The sequence below is a fragment of the Orcinus orca genome, chromosome 5 (assembly GCF_937001465.1).
Source record: "Orcinus orca chromosome 5, mOrcOrc1.1, whole genome shotgun sequence".
NCBI classification, from domain to species: Eukaryota; Metazoa; Chordata; class Mammalia; order Artiodactyla; family Delphinidae; genus Orcinus; species Orcinus orca.
Window position 1 is genome coordinate 100,316,127 of NC_064563.1, and position 26,854 is coordinate 100,342,980.

The 26,854-nt window shown below is 39.2% G+C and overlaps 3 protein-coding genes across 24 annotated transcripts in view; 1 reads left to right on the forward strand and 2 right to left on the reverse strand.

Moving 5' to 3' along the window:
• Positions 1–2,233: 2,233 nt before the first annotated feature.
• TRMT10C (tRNA methyltransferase 10C, mitochondrial RNase P subunit) lies at positions 2,234–6,348 on the reverse strand. Of its 2 annotated transcripts, none has more exons than XM_033433299.2 (2): positions 6,274–6,348; positions 2,234–3,962 (listed from the first exon to the last, which is right to left on the reverse strand). In XM_033433299.2, the coding sequence occupies exon 2, from the start codon at positions 3,930–3,932 to the stop codon at positions 2,673–2,675; it is 1,260 nt and encodes a 419-aa protein (XP_033289190.1). In that variant the 5' UTR covers positions 3,933–3,962; positions 6,274–6,348; the 3' UTR covers positions 2,234–2,672. The 2 variants fall into 2 exon arrangements, with proteins under 2 accessions (XP_033289190.1, XP_004272645.1); XM_004272597.4 differs by having other exon boundaries at positions 6,157–6,314.
• Positions 6,349–6,364: 16 nt separating this feature from the next.
• Positions 6,365–26,854, forward strand: part of SENP7 (SUMO specific peptidase 7) — a 171,632-nt gene continuing 151,142 nt past the window's right edge. For 16 of the 21 annotated variants that reach the window (XR_007477497.1, XM_049710018.1, XM_049710023.1 and 13 more), the window contains exons 1-3: positions 6,496–7,183; positions 23,494–23,577; positions 24,603–24,695. Coding sequence is in view for 5 of the 21 variants with exons in the window: in XM_033433285.2 (XP_033289176.1) it covers positions 24,656–24,695 (40 nt within the window). In the remaining 16 variants the exon portion in view is untranslated. The other 5 variants (XM_049710021.1, XM_049710022.1, XM_049710020.1 and 2 more) reach the window with 5 other exon arrangements.
• Positions 12,896–25,254, reverse strand: LOC117202412 (putative protein FAM172B). The gene is made up of 2 exons (XM_033433298.2): positions 24,738–25,254; positions 12,896–14,374 (listed from the first exon to the last, which is right to left on the reverse strand). Exons 1-2 carry the CDS (start codon positions 25,029–25,031, stop codon positions 13,280–13,282), a joined length of 1,389 nt encoding a protein of 462 aa, XP_033289189.1. The 5' UTR covers positions 25,032–25,254; the 3' UTR covers positions 12,896–13,279.

Below are 26,854 nucleotides of genomic sequence, written 5' to 3' on the forward strand. Positions count from 1 at the left end.
TACTTTAACAATTGAGAATTTAGCATTCGTATATTTTTTCTTAAAATGAAAAGGTTTATTTAGAGAGATACACACTCCATAGCGTGAGCTGTCTCAAAAGGCGAGAGGTGGCCCCAGGGCATGGGGTCATGTGGGAAAATGACAGCGGTGCTGGGAGAAACATACTCCACAGAGTATGGGCCATTTCAGAAGGCAAGAGTAGCCTGGTATTCATATTAAGATGTGCTATAACCATTAAAATACGACCAGATTTTGAATGCTTAGTTTGAAAAATTGAATATGAATGTAAAATCTCATTAGTTTTTAATAATGAATACAAGTTGAAATAATAGTGTCGACATATGGGTTAAATATATTAAAATTAAGTTCACCTTTTATCTTTAACATGGCTACTGGGAATTTTAAAAGTACATACGTGGATTGCATTATATTTCTATTAACAGCAGTGGTGTAGAGGAAATGGAAACTGTGTTCTGAATACTTACTTGAAGGATCTGGCTTAGAAGTTGAACTGCATAATATAGTAGGGATAATAGTAGCAAACAAAGACTTCTTTTTAAATTGTTTAATTATTAAAAGCTGGAAATTTGGTAGCATGTTTGAAAAGAGCAAAAGGAGAGAACTAGAAATGTTATTACATGAAAACATGTCGCTAATAGGTAAGAAGGGGAAGATGATTAGACCATAGGAAACAAAAGTTACCTTCAAAGAGAAAGAATACTATAGAATAAATTATTGGGTGTTTAAGATAAAGAGAAAAGCTGTTACTTCCTAATTCACGCCCAGGAAATCAGACCATCTAGTTTGGAGAAACTGAAGCAGTATCCGAGGTTCTGCTAAATTCCAAATTCAAAAAAATTTGTAAAATTAAAATCAGTATGAGCTCAAACTGTGGATGGGCTTGCCACTGTGATCCATCTACATAGGAGAGAAGCAGTCTTAGAAATCAGTTACTGCTTGGCTATTGCAAAGGAAAAAAATTAAGAAGAAAAATTCTAGTGTTGCATCACTGAAACACCTTAGCATATTGTTACACAGAAATACAAATGTATTCCTCAAAGGGACACAATAACTTGCATATACCGTATTAGAAATTCTATACATTTTGAATGTATAGTCTGAATTAATTAGTTTATATTTACTTAGCACTTATGTGCCAGACGGACACCATATTAAATGTTTTATATGAGTCAAGAACCATTTCTAATCTTTTTATAGATGAGGACAACTGAAATTTCAAGAGATTAATCTAGGCAATGTCAGAACCCGTAGGGTGGAGCTGGAACCCAGAGAGCAGGGCTGGGACACAGGAGGCTCGTGAGGTGCATTAGGAGCCTTGTTTGCCTTCCTCTAGTGCCAATCCTGTCAGGCAATCCTAATCCCTTTTTCTTAACCACTACGCTATTTTACTTTCCATGTATCTCAAGCAGTTCAAGTATTAGCACCTTGCTACTCAGTAGGGTCTTAAGAGTTGAAATTCATTCATAATGCACTTCTCATCAATTCTAAGTTTACACATCACCTTTTCTTTTTTTTTTTTTTTTTTTGCGGTAAGTGGGCCTCTCACTGTTGTGGCCTCTCCCGTTGCGGAGCACAGGCTCCAGACGTGCAGGTTCAGCGGCCATAGCTCACGGGCCTAGCCGCTCTGCAGCATGTGGGATCTTCCTGGACCGGGGCTTGAACCCGTGACCCCTGCATTGGCAGGTGGATTCTTAACCACTGCGCTACCAGGGAAGCCCTGAGTGAGGTGTCTTTTTTGAGATAATCAGTTGTGGCCAGGGGAGCAAGGTCTGTAAAAATATGGCAGCTTCCATTCAAATCACATGGCTGAAAAAAGGAAGTATTTCCTTGAAAAGAAAAGCCATCTACACTACAACAGGGAAGTGCTGTAGGAACACTCTTCAAATAAACCCTTTTCTTCTAAGAGGATAAGAAATTAGCTTTATCCCCACGAACCCATTTCTCACTACCCCACGAACCCATTTTTCATTATACAGTTCAATCTCATGACATGCCAAAGGACGTCCTAACTTTTTGTTTAACCAAGACTCAGTTAAATGATATACCTTAGTGCCTATGACATGCCCAGCACTGTACCAAATGTTAAATAAATGAACCACCACCTGAAGTTTCATCAATATTCGATGAAAGGGTAGTTGTTGACATGGCTAAAAGAACATTTAATTAGTAAAATGCAGTCTGAGACTCAAAAGTAGTCATAAAAAGCCACACCAATGGTACAATTATTTTACTCAAACAAACACGGACAACTCTTTTTACTTTCTAAGATTCTTTTTACAGTAAACAAAATATATTTCCAAAGTTTTACAGATATTTAATTGGAGAAAGATAATACTTCAGTTAGTTTGGAAAGACAACCTTTAAAAAAAAGAGCAAGTGAATTCCATTCAGGATGAAACAGACTAACAGAACTGTATTCCTAAGTGGTGGTGGTGGGATCAATTGGGAGACTGGGATTGACATTTATACACTAATATGTATAAAATGGATAACTAATAATAACCTGCTGTATAAAAAATAAAATAAAATTAAAAAAAAAAAGAAACAAGAGTGTATTACCTGTGCTACTTCAGCAGAGGCTTCCTAAAAATTTCAGCTGACTTTGGAAAAAAAAAATAACTGTAATCCTAATCCATTTACTTTTTAAGCTATCAAATATTCTCATTCAAGCTACCTTTTCTGTGTCTATCTACAGAGCCTCTTGGAAATGAATTAAAAGTCTTTGACTTCACTCTGTTGAAAAACTCTTGAGAATGCTGAGAAATATCCAGATAACCAGTATGTTTTCTCCTAGGAACAAACTTCAGAGCCTCTTCCCAATTACCAGTGTTTTTCAGACATAACAAAATACGTATCATTTGATCTAAGGTGAGATTTTTGGTGCCAGTGTCCCACTGCAAATATTTATCTAATGGAAGGCATTCTGTTGCCAGCTTCAGCCGTTTTGCTTTGGCTAGGGATGTGCCTGGTTGCATATTCTTATCAACAAAAGATCCCACTACGTAAATTTTGTCATGCTTGAAAGTAGTCATAACGTTGGGAGAATCTGAAGTTAAATATATAATACTGTCCTTTGGAAATAAATCTACATAAGACTTTTCTGTTGCTGTTAAAAGCAATTTGTTCCACTTTTCTCCATAACGTTTAACTAACTCTCTATAGTAGGCACCACCTGTTTTAAGACTGCAGAAATGAATATGGAAAGGATCAACATTTCTTCTGTTCCATCCTTCACTTTCTAAAAGTTGGGAAACAGCATTCTGCAGTTCTTTTGGTTTCATATAGTCGTCATAAGCCATGTCAAAAACCAAAGGTTGTCCAAACTGCATGGCCTGGGCACACTTCCAGCCCATTGCAATGTCCATATTCCTATCCCAAAGTCGTAGAAACAGAAAGTTTTGCTGTTTATCTTCCTTAGTGGTTTCTGGTAGCTGATCTTTTTTTACTTGTTCTTTTGCTGCTATTTTCATTTCCTTTTTTATTTGCTTGGCTTTTTTCATTTTTTCCTTAATATATAAATATTTTAAATATTTTCTTTTTGACGATTTAGAAACACATTCCATAACAGTTTTGAGCTCTTCTTCACTGATGTGTTCTGGTACTTCTCTGCGAAGCAATCTCCACATCTCAATTAATTCCCTGGTGGCAGCTAGAGTATCTTCATCCTTGCTACTTGAGACTATTGAAACACCCTCTTCTCGCACACTAGATTTCATTGTAATTTTCCACCTATCCAACTCCAGCTCTTCAGGAGGTGATGTACTCTCCTTATTAGGATAGGACACAGCTGGTATTTTGGAAGACGTGTATCTCTGCAGAGTTGTTGAATATAAAACCCTTCTCTTCCTATGAAGGGTAAATGGCACCAAAACTCTGGCAAAAGGTCTTAAGAAGGTGACACTGACACTCATTTTGAGGAAAACAGGCTTGTAAGAAAAGCCCTATAAAAAAAGAAAAATGTAATGAAAAGTTAAAAACCTCTCAAGTAACTGTGCAAGTATAAATTTGAGATACCAAAATGCAATTTATTTCTGAAACATAAAGTGGAATCTTAGTCCAACTTATTTTTGCACCATTAATTTTTCTTAGACTCCTGTGGCCTAAAGCCTGTGATCATTCACTAGGCAAAAAGTTCAAAACTTATTTGGGTTCTTATTTTAGATATGAACTTCACTATTGTTTTAGGCAAAAGGATACCTTGAAGATCCTTTTCAGATTTGTATCTAGGGACCCAGAAGATCAATGTTACCGGATAACAAAGTTATGTACCACTATATGGCTGAGATTATGGTGCTGTATTCTTCTCCACTTTCTACTAAGCCCAGATACAGACCCAAACACAAGACCCTTAACAAGCAATACATGAAGACAAAGGGCAGAAAAGTTACAGAAAATGGCAACTAGTAAAAAGCACTTAGCAGCTGCTGTACCAATGCCCTTATATGTTTTCAAAATAGAAATATAGAGAGATCTACTGATTAAAAAAAAAATAAAACCTCCCTTCTCCAATTTAGACTTTACAGCAAATAAAGTTATTGCCAAACAAAATATCCAAAATTAGGGCAAATATATATAAGCTCCACAATTTTATCCTAAAGGTCTGGATGTCCACAAAACAATGAAGATGCTTAAAGATGTGAAACTAGTGCTGGACTTGAAGCAAAAAAAGGAATTCAACTTTTCACCAAATGCAACTAAAATACTTGAAAAGCTCCTTCTTCCCTTGGCTTCATTTAATGACGCTGCATGCTCCTGGGTCTCTGACCTGTGCAATGATGCTCAGATCCATTCCCCCCACACCCCCAACACACACAAGGTGGATGTGCTTCTGAGTTCTGTCCTTAGCCCTTTTTTCAATCTAAACATTTTCCCTATGAACTCTGATCTACCTCCCTGACTTTGATCACCATGTACCGGATGACACCTCAAATGCAACAAACTGAAATCTGTCTCCCTTCCCTTCCCAATCTGCTTCTCCTTCTGCGTTATTTCAGGGAGGGACACTACTATCCATCCATTTGCTAAAGGCAGAAACTGGGAGTCATTTCATAACTGTCCCCTCTCACACCCTCCATTCCTAATTTGAGTTATATTTATTTAGTTTCTAAATACTTCTCTAATCCAGTCACTTCTCTTCAACCTCATTTTCTTATCTTTTTTTTTCTTTTGGAGGCGGGAGGCTGCGCTGCACAGCTTGCAGGATCTTAATTCCCCGACCAGTGATGGTACCCGGGCCCTCTGCAGTGAGAGCACGCAGTCCCAACCACTGGGCTGCCAGGGAATTCCCTCAACCTCATTTTCTTAATTGTATCTGCTAGCCTCTAGATTTGCTCTCCTTCATCTCTAAGCCATTTGGAGCTACTGCAGATCTGATCAATACACTCACATCATCCTCAATGTGTATTTTAAAACTCACTGCTGCCAGGTTAAAATCTAAGCTTATATATATGGCTTATAAACTTTTTTCACAAAATCACCATTTGCTTACCTCTTCAGCTACATCTCTAGCTATCTGTCACTTCAAACTTTAGATCAAGTATTCCTATTAGATCTTTTAGCACCCTGTACTTCTGCACCATAGTGCTTGTAACACTGCATTGTAATTTCCTGGCTACTTATTAGCCCCACTATGTGGTAAACTCTATCAGGACAAGGACTGTATTTATAGTAACATCGAACCCAATGTTTGGCAGTATATAGTTCACATTTATCATTCAAGTATTTTTCGATTAAATACTCCGGGTCAATGCTTCTCACATTTAAAACGCGTTCAGACACCTTTTAAAGAAAATACAATTTCCTTCAGACTCCTCGAAATAGTTAACCGAGAGTTCTCAGTCCCAATACGAGAAACACTGATTTCGGAAAAAGTCTTTTGAGTTTTGTCTTTGTAAATGGTAAATATTTTTAGGATATCAAAGAAACAAAACCCCCAAATATTTAAAAGGGGAACAAGGATATCATTTTGGGAAACACTGCTCTCGTCCCAGGTACTGTACTTATAGTTTATTAAATCACTAGGCTTCCTCTTATCTGTGGGCCTTCTTAACGCACAAGCTCCGGTATGCGTATGTTAGGTCTCCCGCATCCTCCCACCTCACCACACACACTGGGAGACAAGAAACCCGCCCGTACCAGGAGTGCAAAGACAGTGGCTCCGGCCGGTGCAAACCACAAGGAACCCCAGAGGACGCAGGATTCTGCCGGGAAATGCTGCCCAGGGATCCGCGCTGCACCTGACCCACAGATTACCTATCACTCTACACAGTATCCGTCGTTGACCCGAGACCCGCAGCCGGAAATCTCTTCCCCTCCTTCCGGCGCTGCCATATGACGTCATGCCAAAGGGGCAAGCCTTCCGGCCTGGAAAGCAGCGCTGTCGTGCAACGCAGGGTGAAAAACATCCACTGACAGTAGCAATACAAAGACTATTGAGACCGCGTTGTGAGGTTTGGGGGCTGAAGCCAGGTGAGAGTGGGTAAGGGATGAGTGGAATATGAGAAAATTGAGTCATCAAGGTTAAACGTTTTTATGAATCTTGGCAGAGGCAATATTTGGTAGGCTCAGCCTCCGGTGTGGTGTCCAGGAAATTTTTGTTATTTTAACTGTGCCTGGGAGAGACTTGACCAGCTGATGGGATTGTTAGCAAGGGAATAAGGAAAGAAAGGTTGAGAAGGGTGAACTTCCTCAGAAAATTGAAAGAGATGGGATTCAGAGGACAGATGGAGGGAACTGGTCTTGGATAGGAGGAGGAAATACCACTTCCTTTGTAACAGGAAGAAGGGAAGAAACTTAGGTGGGGATGGAAACCAGTTTGTAGATATGGCACTTGTAATTTTAGAGTTCCCATTTCTGTGAAAGAGGTAGTCAGCTGAGAATCTCTGGAGAGCGAAGAATGGGAGAAGGTTTCAAATTGCTATGAAGAGTGAATGTGACACTCTCAGTGATGGAGAAGTTTTTCACGTATTGCAGTATAGGGAAGTCATTCTGGCTTATACGTGGTTCTGCCTGAACTTTGTGTGAACTGAAACACAGCCTGACTTACGGCCTGTCAAACACTTACACAGCACATCTACTTTAACCATTAAGATAAAGAATGTCCTCTTCGAAGATAAGGATAAATAGCTCTCTTCCTGTGGCATCCATTAACACTTTCTTGAAGGTAAGGTTCCCTTCCCAGACACCAGGATTATGCTGTCTCATTGAATACATACTATTCTGTCTCTTTTGAAACCTTGAAGGAGTGTACCCCTGTCATGTTTGATGTATGTTCTTTGTTTTATTTATTTATTTGCGGTACGCGGGCCTCTTACTGTTGTGGCCTCTCCCGTTGCGGAGCACAGGCTCCGGACGCGCAGGCTCAGCGGCCATGGCTCACAGGCCTAGACCGCTTCGCGGCACGTGGGATCTTCCCGGACCGGGGCACGAACCCGTGTCCCCTGCATTGGCAGGCGGACTCTCAACCACTGTGCCACCAGGGAAGCCCTGTTCTTTGTTTTAATAATAAGGTTTGAAACTGTGCTGAAAACCATGCTTCGATGGAGCAGATCCTTGGAGCTGCTGAGAGGCTGCCTCCCAGGCTATAGTCCTCAGTTTGGTTCTAATAAAACTCTTTTCTATTACTTATTATAGTTTGATTGTTGATTATTTGTGTCAACAGTAGAAGCAGAAAGTAGAATTGTGTTTACCAGGGACTAGGAGGGTGGTGGTGAAAACAAGGGTTTGTTTAGTGGGTATAACAGTTCAGTTTTGCAAGGTGAAAAAGTTCTGGAAATCTGTTGCACAACAGCACGAATATACTTAACACTACTGAGCTTAAAAATTGTTAATATGGTAAACGTGTGTGTTTCTTAAAATCACAATTAAAAAAAGAAAGAACGAAGTGTGAGCTGACTAGGGAATGACAGTCATGTTGTTAGGCAGTGTTTATGGTCTAATTCAGTTTGGGCGTCATGATTTATAGTGATATCAGTCTATCTTATATGATCCCTTTTACCTCACATGAGATAGACTTAACGTTATTACCTCCCTGGCCACCCCTAATCTTCCTAACAGTGGTTCACAAAGTGGGATCCCCAGACCAGCAGCATCAGTATCACCTAGAAACTAGTTAAAAGGCAAATTTTGGGGCCCCACCTACCAATTCTCCTGAATCAGAAACTTTGGCAGTGATACCTAGCAGTCTTTAAGACCTCCAGGTTATCCTGATGTACTTTAAAGTTAGAGAACTGCTGCTTTTGAAGAAGCATTGAAAAGGAAGTAAGAGACTTTCTTGCTGTCTTTTTTAACAGAGACTTCCCACAGTGAATTCACAATATGTTCTTTTTTTCTTTGTTAAAATTTTAATATGTTTAGTCTGGTATTGGGAAGTGACACACAAATCTTGGTGTACTTCGCTTACAATGATCATAGCCTATTACCTCTATTTTCCACAAGAAGGGGAAAAGTTATCACATACTGATGTCAGAAAGTCTTAGGATTTTCCTGCAGTCCTCCCTTATCAGTCTTTTCTCTATCAGGACACACCTCTGGTCTGCAGCTTATAGCCAAAAATCTGGAGATATCCTTTTTTGACTTCAAGCTGCTAAAATAGAGCAACATCGGAAGTCAGAGTAAGGGAATAGTTTAGGGTGACCCTAGGAGAGAAAATTAAAATAAACTTTATTTTCAACACAAGTATTTGTGGCAAAAATTCTGATGTCTTGCAGAGAAAGAGGAAACCAGTTTCTAAATACACAGCTGTTTATCAAAACAAGAAAAACTTTAAAACAGGATAAAAATGCTCCCAGACCAAGATAATCTTATAAGCAACAATTGAGTTGAGCTGCTATACCATTAATTTCAGTTGGCATCATTTCTGATGTGGTAGTCTAAAATATGTCTCCAAATTCTTTGACACTCTCTCACGAGGTGGAGTCTAATTCCTCTTCCCTTGAACTTAGTGACTCATGTCCAACAAATAGGAAAAAAGTAGACCAGTATACAACTTCAGAGAGTAGGTCATAAAAGGCGGTGCAGTTTCTGGCTTGCTTATTCACCTGGATGATTCATCCTGTGGGAAGCTAGCTGCCATGTTGTGAGGACATTCAAGTGACAAAGACTCTCCTTGACCAGATTTTAGTTAGGCTCTTCTGAGCCCTCTCCTGGGATTAGTCCTTGACCTTGACCTTCTGTGAGATTGCATAGGTCAATTTTAGCAAGAATCCTGCTAAGTCATCCCCCAACCTTGATATCTTATCAAGTTTCTCACTCCTCACTCTTCATATCAAAGCCCTTGTCCTGCCTTTAGCAAGAATCTCTCTACCGTTGAGGTCTCTTAGTTTTCCATCCACTGATATCTCCACTCTGCTCCTAGCTTTGGAGTTGAGCCTGATCTCTGTTCCCTATTGCAATGTCCCTAACTGCAATAGTCTTGAGTAAAGTCTTCCTTACCATTTGAACAAGTGTCAGGTTAAGTTTTTAATAGAAGCAGCCTATGGAAGAAGTCCATATAGCGAGTTACTGAGGCCTCCTGCCAACAGCCAGCCCAGCTTTAGATCACTGCAGCTTCAGACAGTCTTTTTTTTTAAAAATAAATTTATTTATTTATGGCCACGTTGGGTCTTCGTTGCTGCGCGTGGGCTTTCTCTAGTTGCGGCGAGCCGGCACCACTCTTTGTTGCGGTGCGTGGGCTTCTCATTGCGGTGGGCTTCAGTAGTTGTGGCACGCAGGCTCAGTAGTTGTGGCGCATGGGCTTACTTGCTCTGTGGCACGTGGGATCTTCCTGGACCAGGGCTCAAACCCATGTCCCCTGCATTGGCAGGTGGATTCTTAACCATTGTGCCACCAGGAAAGCCCTTCAGACAGTCTTGAGTGTGCTCTTCTGAGGGATCCTGAACCAGAATCACCCAATTAAGCTGCTCCTGAATTCCTGACCAACAGAAGCTGTGAGATAATAAATGTTTGTTGTTTTAAGTCACCAAGTTTTGGGGGTAATCTAATATGTAGCAATAGATAACTAATACACCTGACTACCACATTAAATAGTAAATTGGGGGTTATGAGAAACATCAACGTTCAGTTAGTTAAATATAAGACAAAATAGTTTTTATGGCAACACTTTTTTTTTACTTTTTTGGTGCTTTTCACAGTAAGTGCATTAAATACATTCTAGATAGACTATCTGTGTTGGTAGAGACTTCTAAAGCTCAACTTATTTACACAATGGGAAATGCAGGCTGGGAGAGAGGAACTGGTTTATCCAATGCTAGGAGTCATTTATTTATTTATTTATTTTTTATTTCTGGCTGCACCTCATGGCTTTTGGGATCTTAGTTCCTCCACCAGGGATTGATCCCAGGCCTGAGGCAGTGAAAGCACCAAGTCCTAACCACTAGACTGCCAGGGGATTCCCCCTGGGAGTCATTTAAAATCTGCATATCCTGATTTACAATTCAGTGCTTTTTGTTTTTTTTTTCATTATGCCACTCAAGACATGGTGCAGAAAGAGAAATTTGAGATATTATGTCTATACTGTTAAGGAATTGTCATAGTCTGTTCAGGCTGCTATAACAGAGTATCATAGACTGGGAGGCTTAGACAACAAATATTTATTTCTCACAGTTCTAGACACTGGAAAGTCCATGATCGAGGCACCAGAAGATTCAGTGTCTGGTGAAGGCCTGCTTCCTGCTTCATAGATGGCTGTGTTCTCACTGTGTCTCACATTGTAGAAGGGAGCTTTCTGGGGTTTCTTTCATAAAAGTACTAATCTCATTCGTGAGGGCTCTACCCTCATGACGTAATCACCTCCCAAACACCCCACCTCCTAATACCATCACGTTGGGGATTAAGATTTCACCATGAATTTTGGCGGGGACACAAACATTCAGTCCATAACAGGAATTATAGTGTATACTAGGTTAAAAAAACACTAGGAGGGACTTCCCTGGCGGTCCAGTGGTTGAGAATCCACGCTTCCACTGCAGGGGGCACGGGTTGATCCCTGGTTGGGGAACTAAGATCCCGCATGCTGCACGGAGCAGACAAAAAACAAAAAACAAAACCCCCAAAACTAGGAATAAGAACACTAGGAAGACACTAGAAAGAGCTATGTACAGAAAAATTTGTATGTCCTATTAGATATGGCAGAGTCAGTTTTTCAAATGTAACATCTATAAGATGTTATAGAAAAGCCCAAACAAACTTCTTGGCCAACTCAATATTATACATAAATAGAGATGCAACAAGGATTTATTGTATAGCACAGGGAATTATATTCAATATCTTGTAATAAACTATAATGGAATATAATCCTCAAAAAAACGGAATCATTTTACTGTATACCTAATACTAACACAATGCTGTAAATCAACTACACTTCAATTGAAAGAAAGTATTAAGCATTTCTCAAACTACTGCCAAAATTATTTTGGTCTCCTGGCTTCCAAGCTTGTTCTCCTTCTAATCTATTCTCTAAACTGCAATCGGGATATTCTTATAAAATGTAAATCTGATAATATTCTCCTGTCTAAAACCATCCAATGGCTTCCATTGTCATTAGAATAAAGTAAAAAAAAATTCTTTTTAAAATTTATTTATTTTTGGCTGTGTTGGGTCTTCGTTGCTGCATGGGCTTTCTGTAGTTGTGGTGAGCAGTGGCCACTCTTCGTTGCAGTGTGTGGGCTTATTATTGCTGTGGCTTCTCCTGTTGTGGAGCATGGGCTCTAGGCACATGGGCTTCAGTAGTTGTGGCATGCGGGCTCAGTAGTTGTGGCTTGTGGGCTCTAGAGTGCAGGCTCAGTAGTTGTGACACACGGGCTTAGTTGCTCCACGGCATGTGGGATCTTCCCAGACCAGGGTTTGAAGCCGTGTGCCCTGCATTGGCAGGCGGATTCTTAACCACTGCGCCACCAGGGAAGTCCTAAAGTAAAAATTCTTAACATGGACATTGCAGCCTTGAATAAGCTGCCTGTTTATTTCTCTAACTTAACTTTGCAGCTACTGACAAAACCTCTCTCCTTTACCAAATCAGAGTCTGGCTCCTCTGAGCCCTCCTCTTGACTAGGCTCTGACATTGGGCTCTGCCCTGGATCTGCTTAGTCCAGTTTTAGTAGGAATTATGCTGAGTCAGTTAGTGAAAATCTCACCTTTGGTATCTGAACGTCCTCTATTATATCTGATAAAATTCCTCATCCTCCACTGTCAATATCTTACCACCCCTGGCCCGCCTTCAGTAAGAATCCTGTTGAGTCAGTCTAGCAAGAATACCTATTATCCCTAATGTTTTTACTTAGTAGTTTTCCATTCACTGACCCTCACCCTGCTACTTGGTTATAACCGCCCCGCCCCACCCTTGTCCTTGTGTTTGGAGTTGAGCCCAATCTCTCTCCCCTACTACAAAACCCCCATTGCAGCAATCCCTTTTGAATAAATCTTCCTTACTGTCTTTAATGCATGTCATGAATAATTTTTTCTTTATCACTACTCCCCATAATCTTTTAGTTCCAGCTGAACTGGACTTCTTCCTCCTGCCTTAGGACTTTTGCACATGTGATTCCTTTGCCTATGACTTAGTTTTTCCAGATAACTACTATTGTTCTTCAAACTAGGCATCATTTTCTCAGGGAGTATTTCCTGAACCCCAAGGCTGCTAGCTCTCATGCTAGATGTTCTATGACACCCTTTATTTCTTAACACTCTTCACACTTGCAATTTGTTGTTCATTGTGAACTCCAAATAAGGTTAAAGGCAACGTTGGCCTTGTTTGCCAGTGTGCCCAACACTAGTATTGACTAGTACACTCAAATATTAGCTGAAGGTATGAGTAAACACACACACGAGATCAACAAACATAAACAAAAAAACTCACAAACATACAAAGAATGGAGTTGCTTATGATGTTTAATTTTTATGTTCACTTATATTTTTAATACAGCATTAAGAATGCAGAAGTCAAACACTGACTTAGTCTTTAATTTCTATCAACTACAGTTTTGGTGTCATTCTATGAAACTGAGAAATCTTTTCAAAAGAAGATCCTCTAACTAGACTACTCTTAATTTGACTAATACTGTAAAATATTAATGATAGTACTGACTGACTTCCTGGTTCATCAATAGGCTACGGAAGAGAACATACTCACTTTTTAAAAGAGTTAACAAATCAAATTTCAAGCCAGAACATACTGCCTATGAGTTGGAAGTATTCTTTTTCTTCTAGCATCTACATTAGCAAAGTTTCAGTGGGACAAAACAATCTTAGATGGCAAAAAAGTAACTTAAGCACTTTGCTTTCTTTTTGTGGAGCTTCTAGTTACTATGGGCACTCGAGAGAAATTAATAGCTGCTTTGGCTTTCAAAGATTTTCTGAAGTATTTAAAAATTGACTGAAGGCTAGAGGAAGGGGCTAAGTTGTGTTCTTCTGTACCAGCAGAAACCGTGGGAAACTCCTTTTTCAAAACAGTAGCTGCAGGTTTATCCAAAGGCTTTGGACTTGTCACCCATTCACGGCAGTGGTGCTTTATCCATGCTAATAACTGGATGTCACTCCCCAGCTGGTGTCCTACATGATGTTCAGAGTCAATAAGTGCAACAGCATATACTTTGCTCATTACTTCCCACTTTCTACGAACAAGCAAGTCCATAAAAACCAAGCCTCCATAACCATGTACAAGGAAGGCAACATCCTTGCCTTCAGCCTTTGAAATGAAGTAATCCCAAATATAAGCCATGTGTTCTTCAGGAGTGTTGCTGCATCTTTTTGGAATACATTGGAGAGACTGCTGGAGAGATAAAAAGCTCTCAGTCTGAACCATTTTTCTGGAAGGAGACTCAACATTTTGTGTTAAAAGGCCTTTCCACTCTTTTTCTGTCTGCAGGTCCACAAAATTGTCGTTGGGGTTTAGCACAATTACATCATAATGTGCCTGCAATGCCATTTGAATACATGGTATCTGACTTCCATGTTGGAGACCATGATGTATTACTGCCTGCTGACTCCACTGACCAGCTCTAAAGACCCCACGGTCCTGAAGAAGGACGAGAAGAGCAGAATGATGACTTGTTAATGCTCTCTCACTCATGAAAAAGAAGCTTCTTGGTTCCTTATCAGCCTCTGGTGGGATATATACTTTTTGTAATTTGCACACTTTTTCCAAAAGTTCATAAATGTATTGTTCAAGCAAATGGCCAAGGGCCTGGTAGCGCTTGCTATTCCTCTCCAGGACATTTTTATAATAGTTAAAGACAAAAGGCTTATGTGTCTCAGTGTGTCTCAATTCAGCTTTTTCATTGAAGTCATATTTAAGTTCCTCTAGTAAATCAGATTGTTCTATAAATTTTCGGAAGCTCAGTTCCTGAGTCACTGGTAACCACTGAAAGTGAAAAGCAATATTATGTCAGTACCAGAAAAAATAAAATAAAAATTTCATCTTGCTAAAGTCTTCCTGCGGGAAATCATACTGAATTAAGCACTTTAAGAAGACATTAACATTATGGTAAAGATTTTAACTCAAAATAATTGTGAACGATGCAAAGTAGTGAGAAACTGAATACACTAAGGGACAATGGCCAGACGGTATATAAAAACAGAACTCTGACCCACAACCTGCAGCAACTTGCCCAGGAAGCCAATCCCTTATCTGTTGATCCAATAAACAGCCCAGGAAGCCAGTCTTGTAAGTCAGAATCTCAGGAAGTCAGACTGCTACCTCTAGTGACAAGCTGAGAAGCCAAACAATAACTTCTGTTACAGTGGGTCCAAAATGGCCAGGACTTGATTAATAACTTAGAGCTTCCCTAATTTTTATCCCCGCTTCCAACTTAGGACCCACTAGAGAAAGCCAAATATGCACCCCTAAACAGTCACATAGGATGCCTCCCTTCTAGTTATCTTGCATTCAGCTTCCTCATGCCAACAGTGTCCAGTCAGGACATACCAGCAGCCTTCCCTTTTTTTTCCACTACAAAGCTTTCCCACTCCTCTGCCTGCCTTTGAGTCACTGCCAAAATGCAAGTGATGGTGGCTAACTCCCTTGCTATAGTGAGCTCAGAATGAATAGGTTTTGCTTTTCTCATTTGGTTGGTCTTTATCTCCACAGTAAGCATTCAAACATTTTTGCTATTAAATAAATGGCAGGGGATGGCAGTAGAAGTGAAATGTGAACCAGGCAGTGTAGATGATGATCAATTTATCTACTAATAGAAGATATGGTTATTCTGATATTTGAAAATAAAAAAAGTGACTGAGAAGTGAACTTAGTTATTGTCAACATAGCCCAAAGGGAAAAGAAAAGACTTTGAAAGGTTAAGTCCTGGAAAAAAAATCTCAAATAGACTCTATTCTGAGGCAAACAAACAAACAAACAAAAAACAACAAAAAAGTTAAGTGGCTTGTGCCAAACAACTGTTAAATAAATGTTGGGTACCGAGGCTATCTGACTCCAATTCATGTTCTTAACAAATTCATGAATACTCTCACTCCTTAATTTCTTAACACTCACACTGGCAACCACAACCTACTTCCAATAAATAGCACTCCATAAAATGATTTTCAGTGCCACTCAAGCTGCTATCAAGGCTTAAGGCAAAATCAACATGGTGCTTGCTTGCTTTGATTTCTTAACTCTTTTCTCACTTTCTGAATCTTATTCCCTGATTCCCAATTAATACTTCATGAAGGTGTTTGGTTGTTCGAAGCATCCAACCTATCTACACTGCTCTCTATTCTTTAAAAACTTTTTTCCTTACAGTATTGCTGATCTCAGGTTCTATTATGTAATTAATATATTTTCCTAGCGTGTAAATGACAGATAGGAGCCTCTGGAATTAGATTGATTTAGGTTTAAATCCTAGCTCCAAATTTTATGTTGAGTGACTTTCAGCAGGTTTCTTTACCTCTATGAGTTTCGGTTTTTTCTACTTTTGAGTCTTAGTTTATGTTATCTAAAATAGCAATCCTTATTACCCTCTATCCTGCTACTCTGCTTATTTTTCTTCATAGCCTACATTACCACCTGGTATATAATTGTTTGTATATTTGAAAATTATCTGTCTCCCCTCACTAGAATAAAAGCTCTATGAGAACAGGAACTTTGTTTAATTAACTGCTGTATCTGCAGTACTTGGAACAGTGTCTGACAAATATTATATAAATATTTTTTGAATGCATAAATGCAAAATAGGATAACATCATTTATTTCACAAAGCTGCTGTGAGAATTAAATTAACTAATATAGGTAAAAACCATTTTATGTACTGTCTCACACGTGGAAGTTTCTGTAAAGATAGGATGATCTTCCTTTTTGAGAAGTGTGAAATAAAAAAAACATATATCTCTTGTCCAGCCTTCCTTATTCACTCAACACTGTGATTTTTATCCACATTAATAAACATAGTCCTAGGTCATTCATTTTATCAGTTTATAGTATTCCATTGCTTGAATATGCCATGGTTTGTTTAACCATTTTCCTGTTGAAGAATATTTAGGTTGCTCCAGTTTTCCACTATTATAAACAAAGCTATAACAAACATAGCTATATTTTTGTGCACATATCAAGAGTTTCTTAAGGCAATATACCTAGAAGTGGAACTTCTAGGTCATATCAGCATCTTCCATTTTACCAGATATTGCCAAATTGCTCTCCAAAAAGGAGGGTCTATTTTATACTTTGGCATGGATGAGGAGGTTTGCCCAGAAAAGCAGTAATCTCTTAGATCTAAAAATACTTTGTTTATTCAGGTGCTGTGCTGGAAACTGCCTTTTTCTCTACTGAAATAAAGAGAAAGGTACTGAATATTTAAACCTCAATGAACTAAACCTAAACCAACTAAACTAAACTAAACCAACGAACTAAAGAACCTTGTTAGCTAACTTTTCTTTCAATCAGAGAGTAAAATAAAATGAGTATTTTCTAATAGCACATAGTATATGGCATTCAGTTACTCTTTTTCACCTTTAAGTGCTTGTGTACCTAGTTGTTTGAGAAACAATTCTCGGGGGAAAAGAATGGGAGTTTGCAAACTGGAAAACCCAAATGGCACACAGATATATAAAGGACAGGTATAGGTGGGGTGAACAGGAGCAAGGTGCAGAGTATCCTGTAGAATGAAAAGGTAGACAATTCTTTAGAATTTATTGTAGCATATTTTGCTTGGTTAATATACTCAAACTTGTAACTCTCATATCTAGCTGTCTACCTGATATATTTACTTGGATGTCAAATAGCCATTTCAAACTTAACACGTCCAAAGCACTCCCTTCAGTCTACTCTCCCTTTAGTCTTTCTCATCTTATAAATAATTCCATTCTTTCAGTTGCTTGTGCTGCAACCTTCTTTTCTCTCTTTCACACTCCACATCTGATCAATCAGCAAATCTGTAGGCTCCCTTATTTGAAATATATCTCTAATCTAACCACTTGTTACCTCTCCACCTCTACTACCCTAGCCCTAGTACAAGTCACTATCAACACTAACCTTCATTATTAAGCCTCCTATCTAATCTCTTTGCACTCTTATCTCCTGGTAGTCTGTTTAACAAATAGCAGCTAGAACAATCTTTTCAAAACATCTAAATTGGATATCACACCCCTGTTCAAAATGCTCCATTGTCTCCCCTCTTACTCAGAATAAAAGCCTAAGTTCTTACCATGGCCTACAAGGTCCCCCATGACCCTTAGCTCTCCAAGGTCATTTCCCTCCATTTCTCTCACTTGCTTACTCATCTAGTTACATCATCTGGCTCTTAGCGCTTTCTCAGGTGTCATTTCCCACCACTCTCTTGCTTACTTCACTCTAGCCCCACCTGGCCTCTTTGCCGCCAACTTGTAAAGCAAACTCCTATTTAAGGGCATCCCCCTTGCTATGCCCACAGATTGGGATACTCTTCCCCTAGATATCTATAGGGCTTCATTTCCTTCAAGTTTCTGCCCATCTGTTATCTGATCAGAGAAACTTTCTCTGAGCATTCTATCTGAAAGGGCAATCCCCTCTAATCCTTCCTTACTCCCTGTCTATCTATGATGCTTCATTTTTCCCTCCCTTCCTCCTTCTTCCTTTTCTTTTTTTTGGGGGGGGATTTTTTTTTTTGTATTCAAACAGAAAGTCACAAAAATTATAATCATCCTCATCAGTTCACTCAGTTTTCTTTTCTTTTTGTTTTTGCACTTATTACCAACTGACGTATACTTGCTTACTGTCTGTTCCCTCCCATTAGAATATAAGTTTGGGACTTCCCTGGTAAACCAGTGGTTAAGACTGTGCTTCCACTTCAGGGGGCATGGGTTCAATCCCTGGTCTGGGAACTAAGATCCCACAAGTTGTGCGGCACGGCTGAAAAAAAAAAAAAGTTCCATGACAGCAGAGACAAGGACTTTGTTTTGTTTTGTTCAGTAGTTCTTGGAATAGTGCCTGGTGAATAGTAGGCACTTAAACATTGTTGTTAGAATTTTACAATTTTTGCTAAGGGCATAAGAAAGTAAAGAGAAAAATCCTCTAGCTGTATATACAGGAGAAAGATGCACACAAAGCTTTTGAAAAATTATAGAGGCTCCTTCTATAATTCTAAAGTTAATAAATGTTGATTTATGAATTATTCTTAGAGACTATCCTATACATCTATATATATTTATTTTCTCTTTTGAAAATCAAGATAGTCCATTAAAATAAAGGAGAGAAACTGTTTTATATACTTAGTTTTCTAAAGAGTGGTTTGGAATAAGATAAGTTAGCTTTAAGAATAATATTGTCGGACTTCCCTGGTGGCGCAGTGGTTAAGAATCCACCTGCCAATGCAGGGGACACAGGTTTGAGCCCTGGTCTGGGAAGATCCCACGTGCCGCGGAGCAACTAAGCCTGTGCGCCACAACTACTCAGCCTGTGCTCAAGAGCCCGCAAGCCACAACTCCTGAAGCTCCGGCGCCTAGAGCCCGTGCTCTGCAACAAGAGAAGCTACAGCAATGAGAAGCCCATGCACCTACAACGAAGAGTAGCCCCCGCTCACTGCAACTAGAGAAAGCCCGCGTGCAGCAACAAAGACCCAACTCAGCCATAAATAAATAAATAGAATAAGACTGTCAGAGCTGCAAGGGATTTCATGGATATTCTTAGCTAATATGTTTATTTTTTAGAGAAGTGAGGCTTTCAAAGGTAAACTGACATGCCCAAAATAACTCAGGCAGCTCTACAAACTTGAGAGAAGATTCATTTTTTACCAGTGATTTTAAAAATACACAGTATTGGGCTTCCCTGGTGGCACAGTGGTTGAGAGTTCGCCTGCCGATGCAGGGGACACGGGTTTTTGCCCCGGTCCGGGAAGATCCCACATGCCGCGGAGCGGCTAGGCCCCGTGAGCCATGGCCACTGAGCCTGCGCGTCCGGAGCCTGTGCTCCGCAACGGGAGAGGCCACAACAGTGAGAGGCCTGCGTACCGCAAAAAAAAAAAAAAAAAAAAAAAATACACAGTATTTTTTCATTCATTCACCAAAAATTTGGTGAGGGGTTTTGTTAGTCACTTAGTTTTCTATATCGAATACTCTAGTCATTTTAAGAAGGGAAAAGAGTATCTAATCATTAACGAGAATTTCAAGTTAGGTCCTTTTAGTAACCTGGATTAGGTGGTGACACTGCTGTTATAGCCATGACTAGAGCAAAACATAGTTATTTTAAATTATTTAACTAATTGTGGTAAAATACATTAAAAATTTATAGTTTTAACCATTTTTACATGGGCAGTTCAGTGGCACTGAGTACACCCACATTGTGTGCAACCATTAATACCATCCATCCATCTAACATTTTTCATCTTGAAAAACTGTAACTCTGTACCCAGTAAGCTATAATTTTTCATTTCCCCTTAGCAGCAGCCCCTGGCAAATCTTTCTACTTTCTGTCTCTGAATTTGACAAGAAGAGGGTGGGTGGGGCAACAGAATCACAGATGCAAGTAATTTTAATTAGCTTACTTTGGTTTTAACAAACTCCTTCTCTAGGATCATAAAGTGGTTATATTTAACAATATTTTACATTCTTTACAAGTGATCAGTAAACTTTTATGAAAATATAATTTTACAACCTGGGAAGTTAGGGTCTAACCCCACGTTACACAGTAATATACCCTATTACAGTAATTACAGTCCTTTGGTGTATTTAAGAAAGAGGTCCTGTTGTATATCCTATGACATTAAGAAGCACAAATGAGTGATACTTCACTAAGAAAATGAAAAAATATCTAAAGATACTTTTTTCAATGAACATGTTTTTATTTACTTATATATTTAGAAAACCAAACTAAACCAAAACAAAAAAAACCCTGGAAAACATCATTTAAGAATTACTGTTTTGGTAAAAAGCAGCACTATTTTTATTTTCCCAACAGATAAATGCAATTATGAGGGCTTTTTTCAGAAAAATAATTATGCCTGTATACAATTCTATTTAGTAAATTATAGAAAATAATAGAGCTTATGAAATTTTATATGTAAAAGATTCAAAGAAGAGCAAACTAAATCTCTTCCCCCTGCCTACCTCTCCCCAGGAAAGACTAAAGAAGATTAATTTAAGCCACCTGAGGCAAAGACAGAAAATAGGATATTAGTGATGGAAAGAAAAAAATCAGATGTTAGAAATCTTGGGTTGCCCAAATTTGAGTATGTAACAGAATCTCCTAGGAAAGTTTCTTAGAAAACTAATTTAGTGAACTATTATAAAGATACCCTTGTAACTACCCCAGGTTAGCTTTGCGAGCCCCCCCTAAAGTGCCTTCAAGTGCCCTCTTCCTCCCCTCCAAGAGCAAGCACTCCAGACTTTTATAGAAATGAATGCTTTCTATTTCTTTATGGTTTTATCTCCTATGTACACAGCCCTAAGACCTATAGTTTAGTAGTTGAGTTTTGTTCTTTTTTTTTTTTTTTTTAAACTTGATATGCCTTCCTGGGAAACTGAAATTCTGACAGCTAGATTTTGGATTTACTGACGTTGCCCAATCCTAGATCCTATGCTTCTTGATTGGGATTATTTAGAGGTAAGGGGGTACCAAAAGATAAAGGATAAAGAAGACAGGACTACCTAAAGCTTCAATTTTACTAAATAGTAACATAAAATGAAATTTTTCTATTAAAATCAACCAAATGTATTAAGGCATAGAAATGCTAAATAAATATCACATTTTAAGACAGAACACTCTAAAGTTAGTGTTGGTGGGGAGGGATAAATTAGGAGTTTGGGATTAACATATATACTACTATATATAAAACATAACCAACAAGGACCTACTGTATAGCCCAGGGAATTATACTCAATATATTGTAATAAACTATAAGGGAAAAGAATCTGAAAAAAAATAGGTGTATACTGTGTTTTCAATCTTCAGCTGGGTCTGGGACACCAGACCCTGTCCCAGATGCTGGGGACACACATAGTACCTGCCTTCCAGGAGCTCCCTCACTCCTGTGAGGTCCAGAGAGTCAACCCCACTAATTTCAGTCCTTAGCTCAACACTGTTGCCCCTGTACCTTACTCATTAAGAGCAAAATAAATTTGAATGCATGAGTTAAAAAAAAAAAAGATGTATATGTATGTATAACTGAATCACTCTGCTGTACACCTGAAACTAACACAACATTGTAAATCAAGTATACCACAATTAAAAAAAAATGAAGAGCAAATCAAAGACTATGCAGCCAAAAAAATCAGAAAAAAAACGTATTAGAGAGGTATGCCATGAAGTTAATTAATACAAATATAATTTTTTCTGTAAAAAATATATTAATCTAACATAAAAACCGAAAAAGAAGATAGTGGTGTATGTACAGGATACCTGGGGCTGAGCCCCAGAGCCAAATGACAGTTTAAAAAACTTAGGTTATTAACGGTTTGTCCTATAGCCTCCTGGACAAGAGATTACCCATCTCTTGCTTAAATACCTCAAGTTACTGCAGGTTTTCATAACTTCTAGGAATAGGCTATTACACTGTAGGGCAGTTAAAATTGCTCATTGTCTTAAAAAGGAAGATATCCTTGAAACAAAAAAACCTATAGTCATTTTTCATGAATCATATGTTAATTCTTTTATATCTAGAAGAAAAATCCTTCACATAAGAATTCTCAATATTTTAAGGATAAGATTCAACTACTAACAAAAATGAGGCTAATAGCAACATGACACAGTGCTCCAAATATCTTTGCAAAATCTAGGCTTTCCAGGAGCCCATGGTAAGGAATTCCAGATTTTAATTTCTAAAACAGTTTAGGAAGTCAGGATGTACCCAGTGCCCAACCGAACCTGTTTATACTCAGATTGTACTTAAAGTTAATTCACCTGTGAAGAGAAGGGTCTTTTTAGATTTTGTTAAGCTCTCCTCAAAGAAATTGTTAATTAAGGGGTAAAATAAAGGGTTGATCAATTTCACACTGCCACTATGTCTTGAAACTATTAAAAAAACACACCCACTGCTTTTAATAGTGTAGTCAAAACAAAAATATAATGAATACCTAACTTAAACACTTTATATGCACTTTTAACACTCAATAAAGAACCATACTCATTAAGATCAAACCAGTCCATCCTCTCCTCCTATAAAATACTGGGCTGATGAATTTCTAATCTCAAATAATCTTAATTTAAAAGGCTCTATACAGTGTGAGCTAAACATACATAAGAGAAATGAACTTATTTACAAACATACAAAGAGAAGATAATCATTCACTTTTTTTGGTCTTTCTTCCTTATTTTAAAATAAGGAAGCTTTCTCCTGAACATCATAAAACACTATAAAAGAAAAGACTGTGTAATTAGTCTTTCATAAAAGGAAAAGTAAGGTTGTTAAATGACTCCCTCAAAAGTAAAAAACTGAACTTTTTAGTCCTATAGTTGTTTGCAATACAGTCAACTATGTAGTAGAGATTGTTAAAACTAAACAATAAAAATACTGGTTTAAAAAGCAAATTTGAAAATAAAAAGCAAATTTAAAATTCTTGAGCTTAAAGGCCATTTATCTTCACATATGTTATTCAAAACCAGCTCCAATTCAAAGAAACAAACTGACCCACTAAGTCTTTATTAGCAGAAATGCTGTATTTGGTTCAATGACAAGTTTAAATGACATATTTGCAAGCTGAATGATATAATTTCTTATAATTTCATTTCTCACAGGTTCACTTCTTACTGCTAAACTTTAAAACTTCTTTTAAGGAAGCTGTAAGTTTGGACTGAAATGGATTAGGCCTACTTACAATTTCCTTTTTTATGTTTCCACCTCTTAGCTCTATTTCCATCTTTTGCAGTTAGTTTCCTATAATATTGGCTGATGAATTGAGCCAGTATGATTCTTGAGTTAAATCATTCAATTAAAAGAGTTGATTTATGAGGAAACTTAAAATTCAGATATTTTTCAGTAGGCAGTGTTTTTATTTGTTAAACGTAAACTAGGGCCTCTAAATGAAATCCTTGTAGTGAATTTCATTCTCATCAAGCCCTGAAGTATTTCTGCTTTTCAGCCATTCCTGCCATGTAAGACACTCCCCCCGGCCCAATAGGATCATCACCTGGAGGCTTACTTTTAGCTCCGCACAGGCCACACTGTAAGTAAGAAGCAAGGCTCAAGAAGCACAAACCTGGTCTCTGGTAATGAGCTGGACGAGTCCCTTTACTGGCCTTGGTAAAATGGGGGAGGGGGAGCGGATGTTAAACTGTTGGAACATTCCAGTATCATTTTGCCTCTGGAGCGCTCTGCTGAATTTTGTGAAACTTACTGTGATTAAAGCTTACACAGTAAAAAAAAAAAAGTTATTCAAATATGTACATTACGGCTAATAAAGTAGGACAATTTTCTAAACTGATGGGTCCTATGAAAGGACAAAAAAAATCAGTCTGCAAGTACTAGTCGTTGAGTTCGAGGTCAGGGTTATTCCTTTAAGTACTGTAATAAAAATTAGCGGCACAAATTCGTTTACACCCACCCACTTTCTAGCATCTCAGCATTTTATGTTTTAAAAAATTGAGGTGCAGCTTATCTTTTTTCCTGGCCTTTAAAAATGGTGAGTTTGAAGAGATCCTTTCTATTACTCTGACATTCTCTCCTCAGCTGACCTTATTGATTTCCACTCCAACTGCTAAACCAGCAGCTAGGCTATTGATTTTTGTCGTCTTAAAATCTTTTTTTCTGAGTCTGAGGAAGCGCCTTGAGGACAAATATATGGGAGAGTCCATGAGGAAAGTAGTAGCATAAAAGGACTAACGTTTTGTTCTCATATTTCCGGGGTCCCCTCGCGGGATTCAGTGAAGTGGAGGAATTCCTAAAGTTTCCCCGGTTTAGTTTTTAGTCAACTTAATCTTCAAAGTCAACAAAGCCTTGACGATCTCGGGCTAAAACCTAGCACCCAGTCTCAGTTTCTAACAGGGGCAGAGACAATGAAAACAGCGTCACTTAATAAGCACTTGCGACGGTAGCCCGCAGAGAAAACTACCCCCAGGAAGTGATTTCCGGGTGGAGGTGGGAGGGGTGGCTAATTTCCGGTCTGAGGGCCGGCGACGGCTCTTGCGCAAGCGCAGTTCACATTTTCCTGGCTTTTTTTTTTTTCCCCTCCCCTCCCCCTCCCTTCCCCAGCCTGAGGGGTCTTGAGGTGACAGCGACTGCGATTCCAGCAGGAGGAGGAGAAGATGGACAAGGGGAAGGCCGGGCGACGGCGATCTTCATCCGGTGAGAAAGGGTCGGAGGAGGGCTGAGCATATTGTTTCCTACCTCGGGCAAAGCGGGGGAACAGGCGACGACGGGTGCTGCGGCCCGGAGCTGCGAGGGCTCGGGCTCCGGCTCGGGCTCGGGCTCGGGCGCGGCGGGGAGGGGAGGAGGTGAGGGGAGTGGGGAGTGGAATGGAGTGGGGTGGAGGGGCGCGCACAATGGAGGGTTCCCGGGTCTCGCGGGCCCCTGCGAGTCGAAGACCCACTCCGAGCTGTCATCAAAGCCTCGGCCGCTCTTCACCCCGTCACCCCTTTTCATTTTTGTCCTTCTCCCGCGAGCACCCTCCTTGGGTCTCATCGGCCTGCGGCTCTTCCCGGTTGGCTTGCCGCTCTCCTGCCACGCCTTCCTCGTAATTCCACCAGTGTTCCAGTTTCATTTCCAGCTTCTCAGCGCCTACTTTCCTCTCTTCCTTTGATTCTCGACTTTGGCTCTTTCTCCCCCCTGTACCTCCTGGCAGGTAAAAGCAGCAAAGAAGGAAAGGTTGGGCATGTTAATTGACACTTCATTCCTCGTCTAAGTGCTGCAAGCAACGTGTCTTGCTTGGTCTTCTGAGCCGGCCCGCTTAATAACGTTTTTATTTTCCAGATACCCCCTTCTTCCAAAAGCGATTCAAAAGTCGAACAAAGGATTTGAAGCCATGTTTCGTTGTGTTTTTATTCTCAGCGTGTTTTTGTTTTTGAAATTGTTTTGCTGCTTAAATGACTGTCTTCAGTTTTGGGTACTACCTCTTAGAAACACAAAAGTGGAGGTGTAAGACGCGAGGTCGAGCCCCTCCCAGTCAGCAAGTTTCTGTCAAAGATCTCATCCATTAAGGGTACCGCAGTTTCTGTATTAAGTCCTGTGGACTTACCAGAGGAGGAGGGGACAAGGGCTCTTTAATAAGCTTACACTCTAGTACACTAACATTCAGTGAATCAACTATTTCATTAAATTTTCTTATTTATTATTGTGCCATCTGTTGTTGCATAGACAGTCTATGCAGTCTATTTAGACAATTCTACATTTATTTAGGAGTGCCCTTGTGGCAGTGTGCCTCAAACTTTTTTGGCCACAAAGGAGCGTGAACATGGATCTCTGGGACATTGCTTAAAGTAGCTTAAATTCCTCTTCATAAGCAACCAGTATTACCATTTGTGTGTGTGTGTATTCTAGAGATATTCTTTGCTGTTGAAAGTATATGTATGTATTATATATATACATATATACACACATATGTATGTATGTATATGCCTTCAATAGATCGGTGTTTGTTTTAATATACTTTCTTCTCCCCTAAAACCTTCAAGTGAAATTGACACATAAGGCCTATGCACAGTGTTTATCTGGTGTCATTTGTGTGCTTCCTCACACAGAACTTTAGGGGTAATCATACCTCAGTTTAACATGCACAGCCTTTTTTCAATAAAAGCATTTCTCCTTGGCTTAGTACGTTGTTTTGGGGGTAAGGGCAAGATATTAGCCTTGTTCTTCAGCAAATCCCATCCTCTTTACCTGGTTACACTTAGATTTATTTATCTATTTATTACAGTTAATTTGGTGCAAGTAGTTGTGGGAAGTAAAATTTGAGAGTAAAATTGTTAATTCTTTTAAAATTTTATTTATTTATTTATTTATTTTGTGGTACACAGGCCTCTCACTGTTGTGGCCTCTCCCGTTGCGGAGCACAGGCTCCAGACGCGCAGGCTCAGCGGCCATGGCTCACGGGCATAGCCGCACCGCGGCATGGCATGTGGGATCTTCCCGGACCGGGGCACGAACCCATGTCCCCTGCATCGGCAGGTGGACTCTCAACCACTGCGCCACCAGGGAAGCCCTTAAAATTGTTAATTCTTAAAAGACGTTGATATTTATGTGAGCTATCCCTCTGGAGAGGATTTCTTTTTCTGCTGACTTGCCTTTTGGAGCTGTCCTTTCTGAAAAGTAATTGTTAATGTATAGTAAAAACCATTCTCAGATCTAATATTAACTAGCTGTTCTCCAGTATTCATCTGGTTTTAAGAGATGAATATTAATTTTTAAGAATGATTCTTTTCTGAATAGTGTATATTTAATTTTCTCACATAGATTCTCAGAAACAGAACAATCAGTTGGCTTAAAGGGATTCTGAATTCTGTGTGACA

Coding starts and splice junctions, on each gene's coding strand:
- TRMT10C (XM_033433299.2), bottom strand. CDS start 3,932: ATGAGTGTCAGTGTCACCTTCTTAAGACCTTTTGCCAGAGTTTTGGTG.
- LOC117202412 (XM_033433298.2), bottom strand. CDS start 25,031: ATGAGACCCAAGGAGGGTGCTCGCGGGAGAAGGACAAAAATGAAAAGG. Junction 14,375..24,737: donor GTTCCCCCGCTTTGCCCGAG/GTAGGAAACAAT, acceptor TTTCACTTTCAG/TGGTTACCAGTGACTCAGGA.